Source organism: Oncorhynchus clarkii, chromosome 5 (assembly GCF_045791955.1).
Source record: "Oncorhynchus clarkii lewisi isolate Uvic-CL-2024 chromosome 5, UVic_Ocla_1.0, whole genome shotgun sequence".
In the NCBI taxonomy this organism is placed as follows: domain Eukaryota; kingdom Metazoa; phylum Chordata; class Actinopteri; order Salmoniformes; family Salmonidae; genus Oncorhynchus; species Oncorhynchus clarkii.
Genome location: NC_092151.1, coordinates 54,963,535 through 54,988,332, shown reverse-complemented (window position 1 = coordinate 54,988,332; position 24,798 = coordinate 54,963,535). Strand labels below are relative to the sequence as shown.

General features: G+C 40.9%; 1 protein-coding gene across 9 annotated transcripts in view; it reads left to right on the top strand.

Annotated features, from left to right (window-relative positions):
* The first annotated feature begins 17,783 nt into the window (after positions 1–17,783).
* LOC139409017 (nuclear factor I/A) overlaps positions 17,784–24,798 on the top strand; it is a 178,128-nt gene continuing 171,113 nt past the window's right edge. For all 9 annotated transcript variants that reach the window (XM_071153649.1, XM_071153651.1, XM_071153648.1 and 6 more), the window contains exon 1: positions 17,784–17,883. In XM_071153649.1, coding sequence (XP_071009750.1) covers positions 17,788–17,883 — 96 coding nt within the window. In that variant the 5' untranslated portion in view covers positions 17,784–17,787. The remainder of the gene's footprint in view (positions 17,884–24,798) is intronic.

Sequence of the window (24,798 nt, the reverse complement as noted above, 5' to 3'; positions counted from 1 at the left end):
GGCTGCAGATGGCAACACTTCCACGAGACATCTTCTGTTTCTTCTTTTTGGCCCGCTCTTCTCCAAACTCACACTGTCTTGGTTATTTACATTGAGAGGTACAATGATGTGCCGTTTCCATATCACGCTACTCTCTCCACAGAGAATATTTATGCCATTGAGGGAGCTGTGCCTGAGTGCACACTAGGGTGTGTGTGTGTGTATATATATATATATATCACCACTCCAAACTAAGAAAACAATATGGACATCAATAAAAAGGTAGAGCTAAAAAGAGATGTTAGCCCAAGAGAGACCACGCCGATGGTCGGCCAACACAAAGAAGTTGCTGAAGCTTACATGCCTCTACTGGGCGTAAGTCGGAGCCTGGAGAAGGACATCTGCTGGGTTTGGTGAACATATGTTTCCACGGTTCTGTGTTTCCTAAATGAAAAAAAGTGATGTCCCTCCAATTGTACGCATAGAAAAGACACGGCATAAAAACCCTTTTCCTGTTTGGTGTTTCATATTTTGATATGATAACCAAGCCCTTCCAAAAACGGAACTTCTCAGAAGGGGAGAACATACTGTTAGGAGGATGAGGCTTGGCTGGGGATACACATCAACACTAAAGAGGAAATGTGCTGGTTTCTCGCACAATTATCTCCCACAATCATCTTGAATCACCTCAACATTTTGTTCATTATTAGTCCAAATGCAATTGTACTGCAAATTCATGTTAAATATATGCACATTGAGAAAGGTCTGTGACTGACATACAAGAATTCGATGACATTTTACTCTTAATATGATAACACTATTAGTTCATTTAATTACTAACCCTGAAGCTAAAAATACTGATAAACACATGATCAGAATTCTTATTACTGTAGAATGTTATCGTAGCAATGCTTAGAATATTCTGTGATCATCTAAATTACAATGATACCAGGCTGGATAATGACATTAACCCCAATTCAGAGCACAGAACCTGTTTCTATCAGAGTGCATTTTTTGGGGTTATGTTTACCGCCAGCATACAGTGGTTGGCCACAGTGTCCAGCCAGTGCAGCGTGAAGTCCCTAGCTAAAGTGGTTAGCACGCCGATGTGATTCGCAATGGCAGAAGGCATGGGAGCGCTGAGCCTTACTATAGGCAGATCAAATTAATTATGCTAAACAGCAGTAACGGGAGAGGGGCACAGCAGCATTGTTTCCTTCTGATAGCCAGGCGCTGGGGGTCGGGCCAGGAGGAGCTGCTCAGGCAGACCACGGGGCACTGGATAATTTAGAGTGTGCGTCAAATCAAAATCATCAAATAACATTTTATTTGTCACATGCTTTGCAAATAACAGGTGTAGACTATCAGTGAAATGCTTCATTACAGGCCCTTCCCAACAGTGCAGAGTCTGCGCCTAGGAAAGGGACCTGCGCTGCCACTTCACTCTCATAGACCAACCTAAGGGTTACTGAGATGTCAGTGTCATGGCCAAAGATGAGACACTGGGATGGGACGCTTGAAAAACATGCCAGCGATGTAAAAATGTCGAGGTGGAGCCACACACTTCCTCCAATACGCATTACTCATGTCATGTAATTATGTGGAGAGGCCTTCAAAGTAAGGACCTATCTCCACTATTTTATTACTTACTGTGACCAGTATTACCTGTTTACGTAGCTGAGTTCTTGGCTTCCTTTTGGGCTTGCATGAGCGAGAAGAGAGAAGTAGAGAGATCACCTTCAATCCCCCAAATTGTCCTTTGTGTCCCTGTCCTACTACTACCTCGCTCAAGTCTCTCTTTTTCCTCACTTTACAGCCATTTTTCTTTCAGCACTTAATCTCGCTGGCAAGGCCCACAGCCAAAAACCTTATATCACGTTGTGCTCCTATAGCGGGGATTTTCAGTTAATGTCTCCATTCATCAAGTCAGTATAGTGTAATTCTGGATGTCCCTGTTCTAAGGGGGGAATCATTCTCAAGGAGTGATTTATGGTCACCACGTTGTTTTCTTGCTTACCTTTCAAAACCTATGCATTGTCTGGATACCAAATACACAAACCCACCTTAGTCAAGCAATGCAATCTCTAATGTATATCAATTTTTTTTAATAAAATGAAGTTATTTCAACAATCAATGACTGGTCCGTTAACAAAAGACGATTTCACTGTATTGTCACAAAGACGGACAGGCTAATTTGGCCTGCTGAACATAAGCCATACCTCTAAATGTAAATGAAAGCCACCTGGTCAGACCAACCATTGAAGCAGCCTTGAGAGAGAATTTCAAAGGTAGGAGGAATAAATGCAAGCTTTCATGTAACTGACTCAAGGGAGTGCAGGTATTTTGTGAAGTTCAGTTTCAGTCACTAATCTGCAGTCACAACAATGGGGCCATTATGTGAGAAGGGGGAAGTTTAATAAGCAACCCCCCCCCCCCCCCACACACACACACAAAAGGCATAGATGTAATAATTATTGGCCTTATTCATCAAAGAAGATATAAAGTTGTCCTATTATTTTCATTATGACCGATAGTAACCTACGCCTTACCCCACTTCCCTTTCCTTCCTATGCTCTATTCAGTTATATTGTGATGGACGCAAGAAGATGCCAGCATGCTGAATGATAATGATGTATTTCAGATTAAAGGGATTTTTATACAATAAGTTAAGTTCAATCAGTATTACCAAGGTAAATAAGAAATATTTTTATAATAATTGTATTTTATCATGTTAATTACATTTAGATGCTCATCTGATTTTACCCCCCCCCCCTGTGTAGTTTGTTTCTCGCCATAGTTGTACGAGGCCTAAAACATTCGACTGTATAGTTATTTTTGCCAATATTTTCATTTAAATAACACACCAATTTGAAACGTTTTAGATTAGCCTATATTAAACAAGTAAACAGTTAGTAATGGGCGACCGAAACGTGATGAGCTTCGATGACGAAGACGACACAGGCTACAAACAATGTAGACCAACAGGTGGGACTGGCCCAGCATGTTCTAAGTTGGTAAAGTCATTGAAATCGCATTTTCTTCATCCCAATCAATAGACACATATGGTAAAGACTTTAATGGTTTAATTATATTGTAAAACTCTGAATTAGGCGACATCCATGCGTTTCAAATATCAAGCCCATGCTCAATTGGTGACCTCACGCGCATGTGTAGGCCTACAGTTTGCTATGGCACTTACTAAAAAAGCTGTAAAAATGTTTGTTTTTTTCTGAATATAGTTTATGGAGGCTACAATTCAATTCACAAGTTTAATATCATTTGTATAAGTTAAACTTGTGTTGGCAGTTTGGGTGAGAAAACAACATTGCTATTGATAGAAACCCGGCGCCTTGTGATAGGCCTATATGGGGCGTTCACATGCTGTCGGAAGTTGGGAGTTCTGACTGGGAAATTAGACTTGAGAAACCTTCCAAGTCTTATGCCGCGTTGAAGACATCTCGGAAATTCCCAACTTGGAAGCTCGTTGTAGACAGATGAGCTCAGAGTTTCCCACATGGAACGTATCTGAATCAACAATTAGGAAGCTGTAGCAAATTTGAACTCATCCCAGTTGTCTTGAAAACACCAGTAATTCCGTTGGAAAGTTGGAGTTGGAAACTCAGAGAAAATGTTGTTACCTGGGGTGTATTTATTAGTCTGGGAAAACATTTACTCCAAACAAAAAAGGCTTTGCAGAAATTCAGGGGTGTATTCATTAGGCTACGCTGATTATTTTGCAAATTCAGTTAGGTCTCTCACTCTCAATTTAATTATGTTTGCTTCCGTTTGGTTTTTAACCTGTAAACTGTTTCTGTTTCAATATGTAATGAATAGAACCCAGGTCCTTACCTGTTATGTTCCGTTTGCACCTGTTTGGTTCCTAGCGTAAACGTTTGTTGCAAAACTTGTAACAGATCAGTGCCGATTTTTAGCATGTAAATCTTGGTGGGACAAAGAAAATGTATTTGTGGAATGTATGCTAGCAAAGCCACCACACAACACTAACCAATACATTAATTGAACTATAACGGTGACAAACGGTGCCCACAAACTGTTAGGGCCGACATAAAGCTGTCCCAACACCTTACCACTGCTACACCTGGCTATCAGCGGAGCCTTGTCTGGCAGCAACTAGTTAATTCAGCCTCATTTACTGCCTTAAAAAAACGTGGCTGATATGGATGACTTGATTAAACAAATGTGGTTTCTGCTGACAATTGAGATGTACAAACTATTGCTTAAGGGTACGACAAGTGCATAAGAGACAATCCGTAATTTCGATTAAGACATTGAGTGAGCTAGGACGGACGTAGTCAATATGTTCAGCACTTTTGAAATGTACAGTGACAAAATTCAGAACATGGGCCGTTCTTTGTGTTCTCCCTGTATACCAAGTCAGACCCGCAGGATAAATAAAGGGGGCATATAAGCGACAATGAAAGATCTTAAAATGTTCAATGATTACATTTATCAAAAACAGGTTATAGGCTACATGTGCACCACCAAGTCAGAACAGTAGGCAAAATTAAGTGGAGAAAATAGACCAAATTATTAGGGTCAGGCACATGGGCCACTTACATACACTTAGTATTACTCTGTTAGCTACTGTATACATATCTCTCTGGCATATTACATAATTTATGCAGGAACATACAAGACATTTTTGGACTCACCTTGGTGTACTGTGCTCACTTGAACAGGAAGGTGCCACGGCGGTCCTTCGTGGGCAAATTTTGTCATCAAAGTCCGGCATTCTTTGGATTTATGGTGCTTTCAAGACAACTGGGAACTGGTTGAATCATGATGACTTCAGTGATCTTCAGGTCGTAGCTCTAGAAAGAAGCCAGAGTTCCTGATTTTACAAGTTTGAGTTGGATAAAAGTTCAACACGTATTTTCCCAGTCGTAGCTCATTTTTCCCAGAGATCCCAGTTGTCTTGAACTCATTAAAGTCAGATTTTGCAGTTCCGAGTTTCTTCATTGACAGCATGGCCAATGTTGAATGTTTATTATTTTAAACTAGGAAAAGAGACCCTTAATAATCTTAGATTTGGGACCACACAGCCACTCCACTGAATAGCAGGCTAATGATTGCTTTGCAATGCTTGCAGTTAGCCACTAATTTCTTCCAAACCACTCATTGTTGAATTTGCGATTTCCAACTTGTTGTGTAATGTTTATGTCCAATGGCCGATGAGTACCGATACATTTTATCTATATTTTCTCTTCATTATTTCTCTTCATATGACAGAATTAAAAATGATTTGCCAGTAGATTGTCGACTTCATTCATGATGATGACTGCTAGCTAAGATTTTGAAAGTTAAAGCTACTGTAGATGTAACGTGATTTGACGTAATTTTATCTGTGGACAATGACCTTGAGCATTCTTGTATGGGCACTTCTAATGTAACTCTATGGCGGCACCCAAGGGACTTGAATTTTCGAGCTGTACCTTTAGACTTGGTGGTGACGTGGTGTCCCCATGAGTAACAGAACACTGAGCCAATCACGGCGCAACGCTCCATATTTTCTGCTGGCTTGCCCCACCACAACAGAAAGCACTGAGCTAGGCTGAAACACCTGCATTTTGGAGCTGCCTTACTCAAGAAAACAAAACCAGAGACCATGTTTGTATACGGCTTTATTAACTCAATTACAGTATATATATTTTTTACATTGTTTGAAAAGGGATATGTGATAGATAATGCCAAGAAAAGCACACACAAAAAATTGTTGTAAAAAGATGTGGGGCTCAAAACATCCTATGAATGTCGGACTACCACTGACTGCAACAGAAGAAACGGAATCTGACTAATGAATTGCTGATTTGTGACGTTTCACCGCAGATTTTTCTCCTTTGGGTGATTCCTCACAAAACCACAACATTTTTTAAAAAACATTTTATCCACAGGTCTTTTTGAAGGAAGGAATGTGGACATGCATATTTGACATGTGTCTTAACGCATAATTAAGAAATAATTCAATAATGAATTACAAAGCAAATATTGGTGAAATGTGAAGCTTTACCACTTGCTCTGTAATATGAGTATTTTGATTTCAATAACAATTGTCTTACATTAATTTATGGATATAGAAAAATATAAACATGAATATTGAAAATATACAATTTTTGATTTGGCTAATCTTCAATATATTGTTAAAGATAATATGCTCCAGGGCAGTGGTCACCAACCAACCTTTTCTGAGTCAAGATCACTTTGAGTCAAAATGCTATCTGAGTTTTTTTTAACATGACTTAAAAAAACATAAGCCTATGGAACATTAACCTATTAAAAACAGTACTGTAGCAATAAGGTTTGTGCAGTAGGATATAGACCCAATATATTATCACCACATATTGGCTTTGCTTGAATTTGCCCTGCCAATCCATTGTTTTTCGGACCAAGTTTTTAAATTATATTTCACTATTTGAGGTGGGCTATATGATCACACCAGTAATAGATCAGTTGTATTGCTTGTCAGGCACAGCTAACATATTTTACTGGTGCCTGCATCTGATGGTCAGTCTCTCAACGTCCCTATGCTGAACTGACCAAAAAGGGGCACCGTCATCCAGCTGATGGCATAACTTGAGTCACACCACATTATTTCTGCCTCATGCACAAATTAATGTTATTATTCCTATGAACAGAAAAAGTGAAATATTTATTGGTATTAAAAAAGACCCAAGCCGCTAATAATAACGCAACCCTATCAATACACTTTCCTAATCATTCATTACAGCTGTAGTGTTGGTTGTAGCGCGAGTGGAAGTAGGAACAACATGTTTTTTATAACCTATAAAAGTGTTGAATACAAAGTGTTGACAGTGCTGAGTAAGAACTTAAACATGAACTCACTCATAAAAACAGCATCTCTTTGCTGTATTCGTTGACAGTCTCTCTCTAGTCATGGTTTTAAACGTTTTGAAATCTCACAGTATCAACTTCGCTGTAGCTTTCTTTTATTCCTGCTACGTTACTGGAGACACAATAATCTGAGCCATCTGATTGGCCAGCAGTAGACCTATAGTCCACTTGATTTGCCGGGAAGGCAGAGTTTGAATCTTCAGACTTAAGAAATGGTTCAAAATGGGAACATTTCCCCTAACCGGTGCACAGGGCAGCTGAATCAAGTGCACCTACAACCAACAGCGTGAGACAAATAAATAAATAAAAAACAATTAATGCAAGGCTTTATCTTTGTTTTTTTTACAGAAATATTTGGCAAACGACTAGGAATACCTTGGAGATTGACGATTGGTTGGTGACCACGGCATATCAAAGTTCCAGAGTGGGAACATCAATTCATTATTTCTCAGATTTGCTTTAAGATACATACTCTACTGGTCAAAAGTGTTAGAACACCTACTCATTCATGGGTTTTTCTTTGTTTTTACTATTTTCTACATTGTAAAATAATAGTGAAGACATAAACTATGAAATAACACATATGGAATCATGTAGTAACCAAAAAAGTGTTAAGCAAATCAACATATTTGAGGTTCTTCAAATAGCCACACTTTGCCTTGATGACAGCTTTGCACACTCTTGGCATTCTCTCAGCCAGCTTCATGAGGTAGTCACCTGGAATGCATTTCAATTAACAGGTGTGCTTTCTTTGAAGTTCATTTGTGGAATTTAATGTGTTTGAGCCAATCAGTTGTGTTGTGACAAGTTAGGGTTGGTATACAGAAGATAGACCTATTTGGTAAAAGACCAAGTCCATATTTTGGCAAGAACAGCTCAAATAAGCAAAGAGAAAAGACAGTCCATTACTTTAAGACATGAAGGTCAGTCAACACGGAAAATGTCAAGAACTTTGAAAGTTTCTTCAAGTGCAGTCTCAAAAACCATCAAGCGTTATGATGAAACTGGCTCTCATGAGGACCGCCACAGGAATGGAAGACCCTGAGTCACCTCTGCTGCAGAGGAAAAGTTTATTAGAGTTACCAACCTCAGAAATTGCAGCCCAAATAAATGCTTCACAGAGTTCAAGTAACAGACACATCTCAACATCAACTGTTCAGAGTAGACTGTGTGAATCAGGCCTTCATAATCCAATTGCTTGAAAAAAAACACTACTAAAGGACACTAAAAAGAAGAGACTTGCTTGGGCCAAGAAACACGAGCAATGGACATTAGACTGTTGGAAATTTGTGCTTTGGTCTGATGTGTCCAAATTGGAATTTTTGGCTCCAATCGCAGTGTCTTTGTGAGACGCAGTGTGGGTGAATGGATGATCTCTGCATGTGTATTTCCCACTGTAAAGCATGGAGGAGGAGGTGTGACAGTGTGGGGGTGCTTTGCTGGTGACGCTGTCAGTGATTTATTTAGAATTCAAGGCACACTTAACCAGCATGGCTACCACAGCATTCTGTAGTGATACGCCATCACATCTGGTTTACTCTTAGTGGGACTATCATTTGTTTTTCAACAAGACAATGATCCAACACACCTCCAGGCTGTGTAAGGGCTATTTGACCAAGAAGGAGAGTGATGGAGTGCTGCATCAGATGACGTGGCCTCCACAATCCCCCGACCTCAACCAAATTGAGATGGTTTGGGATGAGTTGGACCGCTGTGGGAAGAAAAAGCAGCCAAGAAGTGCTCAGCATATGTGGGACTCCTTCAAGACTGCTGGAAAAGCATTCCAGGTGAAGCTGGTTTAGAGAATGCCAAGAGTGTGCAAATTTGTCAAGGCAAAGGGTGGCTATTTGAAGAATCTCAAATAGAAAGTATATTTTGATTTGATTAACACTTGTTTTGTGTACTACATGATTCCATATGTGTTCATAGTTTTGATGTCTTCGCTGTTATTTACAATGTAGAAAATAGTAAAAAAATAAAAACCTTGAATGAGTAGGTGTTCTAAAACGTTTGACCGGTAGTGTATGTCAACAATCCTTCCTCCAAATGACCCTTCTATGGATATTTTTCATGACAATCTCCCAAAATGTTTTTGTTCTTGTTTCGTGAGGATTCACCCCTTTTCATCCAAAAGATGACGACAAATCCGTTTTTTGACATTTACAAACTTGTCAAAAATGGATAATGTAGCTAGTTAGACCATAATTGTCAATGTTAAGCATGCTAGCTAACTTTAAAATGAGCAACATTTACTAGCTAGCTAAAATCTTAAAGGTTAAAGAATTGTTCTGACTTCAAATCACTTTAACACAATCATAACAGACTTAGGACCTCCTTAATGGTAGTCTCCACATCCAACGAGCATGTGAACGCTGTCAGAAGCCTATAGAATGTTCCACAATGCTGTATCTTTGGGTATGATTCTATTAAAATCCCAAAGATTATAAAGGAGGTCAGTTCGCTGCTAGTGTTGTCACAATACCAGAACTTTTACTTCGATACCAGGTTTAAACTCACGATACCATCACGATACTTGATACCAAAAAGGTACCGCAGCAAAACAAATGCATATTAGCTAAAGTCACAGAATGGCACTCAATCCAGACAGATCTTTAAAGTTCAATATTGTTACATTAGAAATGTTTGATTTTTTAATGTATGCATTAATGAATCAATTATACAATCATACATTCAATTGGTTTATTTGCCAATCTAACTACATAGCAACGGGAATTATTTATTTGAATGGTATGTCTCTATTGATATACTGGGTAAATCAAGATGTCGCCGACGCCCATTCACAATACAGGTGAACGCATATTCAATAGGAGTGTGTGCATGCATTGAGTTATTAATCAGCTCGTTTTGGCTGATTTCAGGAGGCTACAGATGAAAAACAATCTGTTCACCCTCCATTTGGGACTTATTTTATCGAACTGAATACTAATCAGCGACATTTGCATGGAAGAAGGAATCTTTTCTCCTCTTAAACTGTGCGCCGTCTCGTCATTCACGCACAAAGTACTTTCCAGTCTCAAGCAAAGATGATCTTAACTGGGAGAAACATCAGGTGGGGGAGACTAAGTGAATTAATACCGTTTTTGGTGACAATCAGCATTGTAATCAGCAATATTTTGCATTATGGTTGGCATATTACCACAAACAAGGTAGTGAAACGCTGTTGGCTTCGTGTGTGTGTCTTAACACAGCGGGTGTCTGAGTAAAATCACAACCACAACAAAAATATTGTGGGAAAAGAAAATGAGCTTAAACTGCTTAAACCAGGTAGAACGTGTGTTGAAATGATAATGAACTACCTTTAAAAAGTATTTCATCCTTGTAAATGTTTTCTTCCATCACAGTATTTTCAATATAAAGCTATTAGCAGTACTATTTTGATTGATTGTGTAGTCTCAAACCAGTGAGTTTATTGACCTTCATCAAGAATATAGGGGACATTTAATGATTGACAATGAGAGGTGGGAATGTTGTTCCCTTGTCATATAATTGCTACCTTTACTATCAATATAGCATTAAAAATAGTTTTCCAGATTGTATTTTGGCGATTCTTCTTTGAGACAACCTGGTTCAATTTGGGTCCTAAGGCAAAACCAGTTGAGTACCACTGTTTTGCCTGCAGTGGACTTTGCTTTGGGAACAATAATTAGCCATTTCAAAAAAACATGACCACACGTAGTGGTTCTTAGTCGGCAGACCTAGACATAATAATTAGCCCGCAACACGGACATTTCGTCTGGGACTGCGAAGTCGCGGCATAAGACTGCCGAAATTGTACAGTCTGTGCGGGCCCTTATGATAGTGTAGCCTAAGGTTTGTGTGAAAATCTCAATTCTAGGCTAACTCTTAGACGGTCATAACTCTTCACTTCCTGAGTGGGACAATTTATATTGGGATGCAAATGAATGAAGTGTTTGCAATTGTGTAGCAATCTTCCTTCTCTTGTGGATAGTCCTACGCCTCCCAGGGTTTGTACCAGTGCAAAAGTCCCACCACTGCAAGCTCAAATTGGTTCGATTGTAAAAATCTGTAAATCATTTAGAAAAATATTCATCAAATGTGTACTCTGTAACAGCGCATAATCATCCGTGTGTAGGCGATGGCATGGAATGTTCTAAAAGTAGGTTTTGATTGGATTGTGGGCTCACTGCCGGGCAGCCGGGCGGGGACAAGGTGGCATGGGCCGCCAGCAAGCCGTGGGATGAGTGAAGGTCAGAGGAGCAGAGTGTGGGTTGCTGCTGGCTGACATAGGACATCAGGATGACAGCTTTGGCCGCCACGCATCGCCACTCTTTCTGATTCAGAATGATGTGCCAAGATGGACATCAACGCAGCGGGCATGTCTCAGGGTAACAGCCCCGCCTAGCATGTAGTGCCTGTCGACTTTAAATGGCACAACTGCACAATATCTTGTTCTGGGGAAGATGTAGCACTTTGGCATTTGTCATGCCTCGATGTCATTTGGCTAGAATTCCAAGTGTCTGCAGGGCCCTCAGGAGAGAACAGGGCTCCTGTTTATATTTGTCACTAAGGCAACAAAACAATATATAGAAATAAACGGAATTCCTCCAAAGTTGTGTATTTCTGCCAACTTGACCATCAACTCTCACCCTCCACAAATTGATGACTCCAACCTGATGATACATTAAGACATGGCTAAAGCTCCCAGGGTATAAATAGCCTCCAAGGGCGCCAGGCGATTGTTTTCTGAGGAAAATAAAACCAGGGAGAGGTCGTGCACGCTAGCCAGTCATTAATCTGTAGGTGGGGGGGGGGGGGTCACTCAAGTTTGTGTTTGCTTGCTAAGCTTCTACTTTATTGGATGTTGTTTGTGACATTTGAAAGATTCCTTGTCCATGTTGTAACATTGTTTTTTTTTTTTTTTACTAATGAACCATTCCATTGAAAAGTAGCAAACTGCAAATATTGGAAAGATTGAAAGGCCACAACTTAAATGGAAGTATTTGTGTACAATCATTGGCCTTGACAATAATAATTTCCCTCGTCTTTGCACACAAAGGCACAAATAGATTCATTCCAAGTCGACATGTAAAACAGCAGATCCCACAATATCATTGGACATAGTTCACCTCTGAAAGCACATGGCAGTAAGCAAGCACATTTGAAATCTCCCGTTTAGGAGAGCCATTGACCGCACGTCTTGGCTCTGTCAGCATTGGAGAGGCAGATGGTACTCATGGCCCTTCTTTTCCTTTACTTCCCCCTCCCTCTATTGTAGCCCGTATCTGCCAGCCCTCTGGGCTCTGTGGCCGGTTGTAGACTCAGTATTCTGTGTGTTTGGACACACACACACACACACACAAATGTATATAGGACCAGGTGGTTGTAATGTAAGGTGTCAGGTCTGGAGGTTGTGTACTGGACACACTACCTGAATTTATTAACCTTATGCGTTTTGCTGTCTCACATACTCTTTTGTGACATCCATTATTCATACTCTGATTCTCTTGTCCTTGTCTTTCACTGGGTTTGATCGGAATAATTGGCTTGATTTGATTAACACAGATTCATATTTCTGAGACGTGGACAACACGGTTCGCCTGACTGTTTGGGGGACTTGAGATACATTGTTGTTTTGCACTATAGTTGAAGTTCTGTGTATGTATCCCGAGTAAGAATTCTGCCCTTGGAACGTAGGTGGTATAACATGTAAGTTGGCGATGTTTTGTGTGAGTGTATTTTCTTCTACTTTTTAAATAGAGACATATACTGTAGATGGTGGGCTGGATTCAACTTTGTTGATTCCAGGGGGATTTTAAAATGTGTTGCTCTGGGAACACAATGGATTCATTATGGAATGGTTTTCCTCTGGCGTCCTCTGGCAAATTGACCCATTTTGTAGTGCACTGGAGCAGATGCCTGGACAAGGAAGTGAGGCCTGTGTGTGTGTGTGTGTGTGTGTGTGTGTGTGTGTGTGTGTGTGTGTGTGTGTGTGTGTGTGTGTGTGTGTGTGTGTGTGTGTGTGTGTGTGTGTGTGTGTGTGTGTGTGTGTGTGTGTGTGTGTGTGTGTGTGTGTGTGCGTGTGTGTGTGTGCGTGTGTGGTGTGTTACTAATCGCTGGAGCACACGTGCAGCAGGTCCCCATTACTGTCCTCACTCCGCATCCTCGCTCAGAAGAGACTCCAGCCAAGTCCCAAACCCATCAGGCCTGTCGCACTGAAGAGCTTGGGTCCAGGCAGCTGCTTTTTCACTCGCTCCTAAATGCCACAATGTTTGGGAAATGAATGCGAGGAATCTTTACTGGCACTGCACTGCCGATGTGTGATGTCACGGCCGACGGCCCTGATAGAGCCATTAGGTTAATTTAATCGTTTCCTGCCGCTGAAGTTAGAAGACGTTTATGGATCACACCGTATATAATATATACATTGACAATGATATAATAAATATGATTTATTTTGCTGCATGCTTTCCCCTCTGCAGTTTTAACAACCTGGAACACAAAGGCATCTGACAACAATCAGAGAGGAAAAATGCATGAAAATAAACACCCTTGTTTGGAGTAGAGCTTCCTGGGTTTTGTGAAATGCTTCACTGAGTGCTTCTTATGTTCTGCAAGTGCCAATAAGGCAGATAAAAACAGGACAAAAGGTGCCTGGGAAGAGGTTTCCAAGACTGTTCAACTTAGCTATTAGAAAGTGTTTGTACTGTAGGGTACTTGTTTCGGAGTTGGGTTAATCGGTCTACTTGATTTAATCCTCTCCCCGGAAGCAAATAAGGATACTCCAGGACAGCTTAGTTCCCTCCACCTCAAGTCCTCATGTGGAAACGACAGACAGAACACTGGCGCTGACTGTTCCTCTGGTTTCAGCGAGCTTCACTGAGCAGAGTGGCGGGACAGAGCTGGGTGGCAGGACGCTGGCCTGCCTTAGGGGTACAGGCATGTTCCACAAAGAGGAAAAGCAAAACACATGTTGACAATCATGTTTTTTTTCTCTCCAGCATTTTGAATTATGGGTTAGCAAGAGGAAGTAACTTAACGTGATTGGATTTGGTGATACATTGGAAAAATGTGCACGAGCGTTCTCCCTTTTCCAGGTTTCAGTTTAGAACTGTTAAAAAGTACAGTTGTGTACTATGACTGTTTTTTAAAACAGTATACATTTGTAAAAGTTAGGTACCAATGTGTCACTTAACAGTGACCATATTGGCTAAACTGAAAATATTAAAATCACGATTGATTTTGACGCTGAGCCGCCAAAATGAATGATGCCCATTGTTCATCCTCTCAGAATGAACACACATTTTTTTCTCCAACTTTTATTCTCAAACAACATATCTGCCAGGCATTAGCAGTGCGTTCAGTTTTATATGCTGAAATTTCATAATGCACATCATATGTAAATCAATTCAGCACGTCTCCCTCCCAAGTGTGTAGTGACACAGAACTAAGTAGATTTTATTATACCATTTGTCTTATTTGCAATTTCTTTTTGTTTTGTTATGGTGTTGTGTGATTCAAGAGACGTTTTGTAAGAGACCACCAATCGGGCAGCTCCATGATATTTGTATAATGAATATATTTTACGTGCGGCCTAATTTACGTGATTTAGTAAACGGTTGGTTAAAATAAAGGTGTCCGTGTAAAAAATAATATGGGAGTTGGCATTGATGCTCTGTCATTTTTCTATTGCAGAAATTAATGTGTGTAGGACTTCTGACAGTAAACTGCACTGTTGATGACATTACATACTCCGAAAAAGGTAAGCAAGAGAGAATTAAAAGTGTTTTTTTTTATAGTATGTGAATGGAACAGAGAATGTGATTGTCAATCTTAACTTGTAAAAACTTCATCGAACTGTGAAGTACTCTGACAGTAAAGCCCATCAGTGCAACACTGCCTTCTACTGGTCAGCTGGTAGAATTGGCTTTCTGCTTTAACTCTTTAGCTCTGTTCTCGTATCCTCAAATGTTTTAAGTGTTTAGCTTGCAAGGCTCTCCCAACGCATCATCGGGGGCAAGCCACCTGCCCTCCAGGACACCTACAGCACCCAATGTTACAGGAAGGCCAAAAAGATCATCAAGGACAACAACCACCCGAGCCACTGCCTGTTCACCCCGCGATCATCCGGAAGGCAAGGTCAGTACAGGTGCATCAAAGCTGGGACCGAGAGACTGAAAAACGGATTCTATTTCAAGGCCATCAGGCTGTTAAATGACCATCACTAGCACATTAGAGGCTGCTGCCCTATATACATAAACTTGAAATCATTGGCCACTTTAATGGAACACTAATCATTTTAATAATGTTTACATATTTTGCATTACTCATCTCATATTATAAGTATATATATACTGTATTCTATCTTATTCTACTGTATCTAAGTCTATGCCACTCTGACATTGCTCGTGCCAAATATATATATTCTTAATTCCATTCCTTTACTTTAGATTGTGTGCATTGTTAGATATTACTTACTAGATATTACTGCGCTGTTGGAGCTAGAAGCACAAGCATTTCGCTACACCCGCCATAACGTCAGCTAAACACGTGACCGTACCATATCATACAACGTGATAACAGTTCACATCTATTCACCTCAGTGACAATACTCAGTAGCAACCTCATGTGATTGTATTCTTATTATTCAACTTTTATCAAATCTACATATCTCATCTTATTATTTTTCAAATGTGCTTTTGAGGCGGAAATGTTTGCTGAATTAATGATCGTATATGATTCAGACCTGGATCCTTGTCTGTGCGGGAATGTGTCCTAAACTAATTTGTCTGTCAAACTGTAACCCAAAGTGCAAAGGGTTGTAATGAAGCCTTACAATTTGCGTCGCAAGTGATCATGGTGTAGACTGTAGAGGCTGTCTGGCCGCTGCTGACCTGGTGTGTACACGTGACGCGGCTTCCATCCCCTCTCTCACTGCAGAGTGAGGACAGTAATGGGGACCTGCTGCACGTGTGCTCCAGCGATTAGTAACACACCACACACACACACAAGCACACACACACACACACACACACACATACACAACAACTAACCAATCTGAACTTCACACAGCTCTGGTCTTTGCAAACAATCATGCCCACTAAATGTAACAGCAAAATGACTTACATTGCCAACCGTGGTCAGCTATGCAAAACGAGAATAGGAGGTATTCATTTACTTGTGATTATATTCATCAAGGAAATCTTAACCTCTTGACTTTTAACTCAATAATACAGCTTGCATTGATATCCAGAAATGACCTGGACTGATCATTACAGAACAAAATAAAACATTACTAATTTATGGTGAAAAGGAGTCATTTAGAGAAAATGGTCCCCGAAATCAAAAGTTCAACGAAATAGCATGTTGCGCATGCATTGTAATATATTGCCTCACTTCATTGTCGTGATATCTTCATCGGAGATTATACATTTCTTTTAATAAGATAATTTTAATAAAGAATCCATATTTGTAAGGTTATATCAGAATCCCCATGCTTATCGTTTTTTGCGTCACCATTCTAGCCGTACATCTCAGCCATTCTGAGAAAGGTCGGGGACATCTAATTTCTTAACTTATTGGTGAACATAGTGCTAGAAAGTTTTTTAAGTAGTCACTTTGTCAAAATGTGAAATGAGGATTACCTCCCTCCAAAACCACTCAGTGCGGTCTTTGGTCTTCAGTGTACCTGTGCACTTCTGTTCCCCTCCCCAAAGCGCTCTCCATATCTCTGGCGGAATCGAATTCCGTAGCTGCTATGCTACAATGGGAGAACTGTTTGATGGACGATCTGTCTCCTTCTCCCTCCCCCGGTTCAGGTATTCCCCCTGATGAGGAACCCGAGCTTCAGAGAGCACCGGCCGGGCACCACCTCTCATGGCCCTCCAGCCCTGCTCAATGCATGCAACGACTCCGAAAAGAGAAAGCAGAGTATTACTGTACATCATATTTGTTAAGGCATACAAAAGTGGGATTAAATATATATTTTTCATGTAATCGAATTTTAGATAGTGTTAATTGTACTACATGCAATGGAGAACGTGGTTATGTACTCAAATCAAGATTAACATTTAACATTTCTAAAGGTGTAAACAGAATATCGTCTGTAATAGTACTCAATATTTTGTATGTTCTGCACTTTACACTCAAAGTAAAGTGGTTTGGTTACTTACGTATCCATTTTTTAAATGTGTGAAGTGTCTTCTGGACAGCATTGCTACACGCAGCCTTGAATTCCTCCACATAATGTCCGGACTCTGTCTAGATCAATTAATATTAGCAGTGTAAAGTAAGGCAGCCTGTAAAATGTAGCACCCCCATGTCCATTTTTTTATGGGCTTTAGTGGATCCTATTGTCTGGAGGTATTTATGCCAAAAGATAGACATTTGCCAGGAGAGGGAAAAGAGGGGGGGGGGGGCAAAACAAAACATCGCATGATAGTCTTTAAGCAGTTCCATCTGTCCGGCAGAAATTTCAGGCTAATAGCCTGTAGCGCTTCAGCCCACTGCCCTCACTCTCCCTCTCTACCTGACTCTGTCCTATTAAATCTCTCCACTCCTCACAAAAAAAAGAAAAAAGATCAGAAAGTCAGGAAAAAAATAAGAACTTGTGCAGACCCAAGTCAACAGGGCTAGTGGTGGGGAGGTGATAATGAAGAACAAGCCCTAATTACAGAGGGAGAAAGAAATGACCTCAAGAACTCGGTGATGTGGAAAAAAAGCTCATCATTCTGGTGTGTGTGTGTGTTTTTTTTAAAGACTGCGCGCTCTGTGAGCAGATGACTGCCGCTCACCTTGCCACGGGGTCTGCTTGAGATTGGTTCATTGTCAAGGATTTTTTTTTTTTTTTTTTTACCCATGATTCCATATGGTATGGAGCGGGCTACATGTTGCCCAACATGCCAGTGCAAATGTTTTCTCAATTAGTTATCTTATCTCCGGTGAGTGCACCAGCATCAGATGAAGCTTGCTGACAGCGTAATGGCAGGCAAAACTACGGAAGGCTCCATCAAATGGCAGCTCTGCTACGACATCTCAGCCAGGACTTGGTGGATGGTAAGTTGGCAGCAACCGAAGCTGTTTTTTTCTTCCGCGTTCTTTCCCATTTGTTCTTTTAAAAAAACGTCCCTCTTCTTTAGATCCTTCAAAAAAAGACACAAAAACATTTTTTTTTTTTTTACTCCATTCTTCAACTTCACATTGAGTGGATTTTAAAATAGTGGATGGTTTGTTTTTGTGTCTGTTGTCAATGTCAGTCCTCTCTGTAGGAGCCTTGTCACTCATGTCCCCTTGTTTTTTTCTCTTCCAAGTCTCTTGTCGTCTCAGTTCAGTATGCCAGTTCTGAAATATTGTTCTGCCGGCGCTGTGCTTATTTGTTCTTGTTCAGTGTTTAACATTAGTTTGTCTTCAGGAAAATAAATATCCATTTGCGGAGTAAATATTTTGTTCACAAAAAACTATTCATCTGCTGACTGTAATTCAACTTTTCTGCAGTGCACGGATGAGTCAGCCCTTGCCATAAGTAAACCAATATTTTGCCAGCTTCGGCTCGTGTCATCTAGTTAAGGAAGGTTGAGTGAAGGCGTTGAAAAAAAGGACCAAAAAGTGTTGCACCGTTTCTGTCAGACCTCTAGTTCATTCTAGTTTACCGAGTGTGCGGAGCATCGCACTCCGCTCCTGAGCTCTGACACGCAGCGGCAGCAATTAAAGCGCACAGAAGAAGAAAAAAAGAAAAAAAAACATGCCCTGGGACGAGTCGGACCCAGCGCCGGGGCAGATTAACTTGCTTGTTGTGGTCAATGAGGCCAGACAACCTTTGACAGCCCTGTCGCTCCAGCAGCGATGGGGAGAGGTTAAAGTGGAAGGAGGGAGAGCGAAGGAGAAAAAAAGACGAGTGGAATTTGTAGACTTTGCTGAGAGACGAGGAGGGGTAGGGGGATTCACAGTAGTCTATTGTGGCCAGTAGATACAAATGAGCCCAGTCGGGCTGGATAAAAGGGCTTTGAAACTCCCAGTGCCCTGTGTTCATTAGGGGATGAGTCGTTATCCCCGGCATCGTTATATTACTACTATCTTTATTATTGCCAGCATAGTTAGAATAATTATTTTTGGAAGGGGGAGTGTGGTGGCGAGCACTGGTCCTTTTCTCCACTGCAGGTTCCTTGCCAGATTGTATAAAATAAAGTAGTTGTATTGCCAAGAGACAATGGCTGTATTATTCCTCTGTAAGAAGACCATGAACTTTAGAATTCCACTCCGCTGTCCCCCTCTCTCTGCCTCCCCCGCCCTCCTCTCCTCGCCCATGCCACCTCGTCCACAGCGGCAGTCAGCAAGCAGCGCTCCATGCCTGTGTGTAGGGAGCTGATGAGGGGCAGAAGGAGAGAAACGGGAGCCTTTCTCTCCCTGTCACTTTCATTCGGAGTCCCAGTGTAATTGGTTTTAGACCTTCACTACAGAGGGGGACATGTCACAGAGGGGAAAGAGGTGGTATTGGTGGTTTAGTTTTCGTACGGAAATGGGTAGAGATGTGTGGGCATTCCTCACTGTCGCGTTCTCCCCCCCCTCTCTGGGGCCATGGGGCTGAAGACGGGATGTGCGGGAATGTTCCCCAGTTCGTGGACTTGCTCATTTTGAGTCATCTCTTGCTGCTTTAAAAAAATATAACTTTTATCCTCTAAAAGAAAATGAAGCTTTCAGTTGGTCTCTTGCACATGTTCTTACAAAAATTAAATTAAAGTTGATTTACTTGTTAAAAGGTCGCCTCATGAGATATGGTAGTTGTATGTATGTGTATGTGTGACTATGTAAAATCACCTGTAAAATCCAACATGCAACGCAGGGATATATATATATATATATATGAAAATGTGTATTCCTGCGTTGCATGTTGGGTTGTACAGGTGATTTTGTGAGCAGTAATTGCACATTAATGAATCAGTATTGTGTTTAAAGCAGTATAAGTACTGAAGAGCTATGAATTAATTTAGTCATCAGTCAATAGACATTTGTCAATACATAATCTGGTGTTGAACTTCAAAGATGCTACCTACCTTGCATTTATCTAATGTAAAATAAATCATTAAGTGTTTTTGACATTTCAATTCTATAAAACATGTATTTTCTGTGAATGTTTATATTAATATGTTGGTAAATGTAGTGAAGCAATGTTGCATGAGTGTTGCAATTCATTATTGATTTACTCTGAAAATGTGATTCATAGGTTTCTACAACCACTGTTTGTTGTATTGGGGAGAAATGTATAAGCAACACCATATTTGTTTCTAAATCAGTAGCTCACTTGGAAAATGTCCTATCTTGTGCCAATACTAAAAATCTGCTTTAAAAAATGTGGAATGTTAAATGTATTATTAGGTGGTTGACCAAGGAAACTGAGATGACATTTCTTCAAATGGATCGTGTCCTCGCTGTATTAATAAAGAAAGAGTCAAAGGTTTACAATGACATGGTTATTATGGGAATGCTGCGGGATGGTTTCCAGTTTAGAAGAGGCGGAGTGGAGGCTGTTTTTATTAATTACCATCCATGTGCTCCCATTCACTTGAATTAGTCAACAGTTGCTTCGACTAATTTAATCCCCCTGAAATGTTATATCAGATTTTTGAATGGCGCTGGAGGTTAAATTCGGTTACAGCGGAAAGAGGATTATATGTTTAGTTTCAGAACCACAGCTCTAGTAATTATTTCAGATGATTAGCACAGACTGTGTGGAATTCATCCGTTTTATTTGAGCTCAAATGTTATTTGGCATTCATCATATTTAATGGAAGTAGGTCTGACCATTTTGCCCATCTCTGCTCTCTTTATAATAATTCAAATGGATATAATTTGCTTCAAAACCCTCATCGCCCACATTGTAAATATAAGTCCACATTTTCCAATTAGTAATTCATTGAGCTTTGTTTTCTAGCTTTGTCAGCTATCGGACTTTGCTACATCAACTGATGAATGCTCTATGTGATCCTGTTGTATACCTAAATTTGTATTATTTCATGTTAATTTTAGTGAGCATTTCACCTCGGCTGTGGTTTCCACACATTTGCCGCTATCTCGTTAAATACGGGGGATGTAGTTGCATGTTGGGTTGTACAGGTGATTTTATTTGAGCTCAAATTTGAGCTCCTCTACTTTTTTTTCATTGACTACACTGGCAAAATGTGTTTGCCACACTGGCAAAACAGCTTGGTTACTTGAAATGCATTTCAGAATTACGAGGGCTCTTTTAGTGGGCCATCTTGGACATGAATTTATACTTCATGAGTTTCATCATTGTAAGGTTTGTTCATAAAGGGGCTTTTATGATGACCAGTTCAAATGCACATCAGAAGTGCGTGCCTCCCCGGCTCAGTCAGTCCTGGTCGAGCTACGCTCTTGTAAAATACTCCAAAGTACAAAATACTCCAAAGTACAAAATACTCCAAAGTACTATGACTAGTATCCAAATGATACTAGTCAAAAGTGTTGCCCTTTCAGTCTGCACACCTCGCCTCCTGTTTGCCTACTTTTCTACTGAACTTGCTCGGTTTGTCTCTACTTCATACTTCACGCTATGGTCTATTTAAAGTAACCGTTCCTGTCTTTTTAAATTTGGTTATATTCTCCATTATTTTGAAATATTGTCCAGTAGCAGGCATCAACGAAGTATTACCTTTTTTTCTGATATAGATCATATTCTATTTTCCATGTGCCTTGTACATTTCACGTGTTACTCGTCATTTAGCCTTTTGAGAGGTGGCGGGGGCCGGGGCTCTCTGTGTGCCGTGGCTGTGCGGAGCAGCTCTATGTGATAAAGGCACCCAGGCTTTGTTTGAAGTCGGCCACTCTAATTAACCCTGTTTGTGCCTGAGCCATGGGGGCTGCGGGCTGACCCACCAGTGTGTTAACGCTGCACTCATGTCATATTTCACCACCGGAGGGGCTAATGGGATTTCAGCTGCACGACAAGTGCCGTTCCTATAATCCACTTGTCAGTGAGCAGACCCCCCCCCCCCCCCCCCTCCCCACCAGGCAAATGTGCACAGTGTGAGTGTACAGTATTCACTCCTACTGTAAGTAGTGGGCATATGAGTGTGTGAGAGCCATGGGGGAATGAAATAATGACCATAGTCATTTACCACCACCCCCAACTGCCTCCCTAACCCTGCAACTATAGCTATCATATTTATTTGGAGTGGGGGAAAAATCATGCCCTGCACCTGATCTGTCACTTTCAAATAACTGGGAATTAGTGTCTCATCACCTTTATTATGTGTTGCCTCTAAATGAAGCTCAAAGCTGAAAAGGGAGAAAATGAATCTGAGATCCCTGCCCTGGAAAAAAATAACAAACTGTCACGTATTTGTTTCAGCAGATGTTCTTCATAATTGGTGTTCATTATTTTGTCATCTAATTGCAATTGTTTATTCAGGAATCAAATGATTCAATTGAATTGCTCTCCTGGGGCACCGGAGATCAAACTCTGATTTGCCAACTTGATGAATCAGGCTTTGTGTCCGTAAAGATGCAGCGGCATTGTGCTCACAAGTTGTCTTTGTTCTGTGTGAAGTCGTGTTCATTAGCCAGCCCTCACATCTATTCTGATAACGTGGGACCATTGCATCCAGAGTCACAGGTTAAAAGGATACTTCATAATTGAGGCCCTTTATCAGATGAACTCGTAGATAGCATTTTTAAGTCTCTGTGTGCTGTTTGAAGGATGTTGCTAACTCTCGTGCAATTGCTAACTAGCGTTAGCGCAATGACTGGAAGTCTATGGGTATCTGCTAGTATCCATAAACTTCCAGTCATTTCGCCAACGCTAGTTAGCATTCATTTGTGAATCTACCTGTAACTTCCTTCATACTGGACATATGGATACAATTTTTGTGTCTACAAATTCATCGGACTCTGGGGAAGTATACCGAACCAGTTTTCGTGAGCTGAAATACGCTGGAGAAGTGTGCTCTTCACGGATGAATCCAGGTTTCAACTGTACCGGGTAGATGGCAGACAGAGTGTATGGAAGCTGAAGACATCCTACAGTAGTTCTTCCACGGCCTGCATACTCGCCAGACTTGTCACCAACCATTGAGCATGTTTGTGATGCTCTGGATGGACGCGTACGACGACGACGTGTACCCGTTTCCCGCCATTATCTAGCAACTTCGCACAGCCGTTGAAGAGGAGTGTGACAACGTTCCACAGGCCCCAATCAACAGACTGATCAACTCATGAAAAGGAGATGTGTCGTGCTGCAGGAGGCATGGTGGTCACACCAGATACACTGACTGGTTTTCTGATCCACTCCCTTACCTTTTGTTTTAAGGTGTCTGACCAACAGATGCATGTCTGTATTCCCAGTCATGTGACATCCATAGATTAGGCCCTAATTAATTTATTTCAATTGACTGATTTCCTCATGAACTGTAACTCAGTCAAATCTTTGAAATTGTTGCATGTTGCGTTTTACATTTGTGTTCAGTGTAGAGAAAGGGCCTAAATGCCAAAATCCCGAAGTATCCCTTTAAGGCTGAATCTACAGGTGCCCAAAACAAGTCTAGATAGTGTAAAATCACCAGAAGTCCATGTGGCTGTATGATAAATCAAGTTAGCACTGTAAGAAAGAAGATGTTTCCAGATTGCTTATGACAGCGTCTCATATTTGAAAAAAAACTCATTGTTGCAGAAGTGAGCAGTTTTGAGTTTTAAATGTCGGCTTTATGCTCATTTCAAATGCTTAAACGTCAATATTGCATTACTCCACACGATCGGAGACGGCAAATGAGCAGTTTGGCACATTTTAGCAACTCAATTTATCTGCCGTTCCACCATGTTACCGTCACAAAAGACATGGAACTGTCAGTGTTTGGGCCGTGGTCGTGCTACCTGTGCGTTGCCCATGTGGTGCAGTTACCGTGTTAGCATCATATTGTGCACAAGATGTTTCCAATTTGGTCTCTTCTATGGACTGGAGAGAGATGATTAGAGGGGAGGAAATTGGAGGATTAAAATTGTCTGCTTGAACTTCCGGAACACTGCATGCTTGCTCTCCTTCATTCTCCCGCTCTCTCGCTGCCAGAGCAGCCATAGGCCCTACAGCCTGGGAAATTGTCTACCGGTTCACATAGACTTCCAGACTAGGTGTGTGTGCGTGTTCACCGGGTGGTGCACAGTGTAAGATAGCTCCCAGTGTGCGTCAGGCTGTCAGCTGGGTCTGTATCAACAGCCTGATATGAGTCACTTCTCTCCCAGGGTAATGATGGGAATTGGTCATTGTGTGACCCTGCTAGACGCTAGCGGGCAGGTACTGTATGTATGGCCACAATAAGATTAGAAATGTTAGTGGTTTGTCCTCTAGAATAGGTTATGTCTAGGAGGTTTTAATGAAAACGTGTAGTCGTTTTTCTACATTCACACTGAACTAGAAAGTAAAAATGTTGCTGTTATATATTGTTGCAAATGATCGTATTCTGTATAGTTGTGTTTGGTGCTATAATTTCAAATCTTGGTAAATTAGCTAATCTTTGTTATCTACCGCTACAGTGGTCTGTGCAAGTTGAGGAATAGTGTTTATTTTGAGTTACTTGAATTTCTAGTCTGGATGGGATTTCAGGCTCTTCGGCTTCTTTTTGCAATATAGTATTGGAACATTCTGAATGACTAGCAGAAGGCCGTAATATCCGTTCATATGTTGAGTGTCTCAGGCAGAAACCCATGCCTCAGGGTGTCTTGGCTTTCTTTGTGTTGCAACGTATATCTGAAGCGAAAGACCATAGGAGACAAGTAACATTTAGAATCTATTGCTCATGTTGCCACTTCATGTACTTGGCCTTTTGTTACAGTACATTTCGAATATGCTTATTTCTGGTAATATGACAAATTTGGTATCGGAGAATTCTCACCCATAGTGACAATCTGACGCTGTTCTTGGATACAGGCGGATCTTGATGAGGCTGAGTGGAGGGCTGCTCTCAT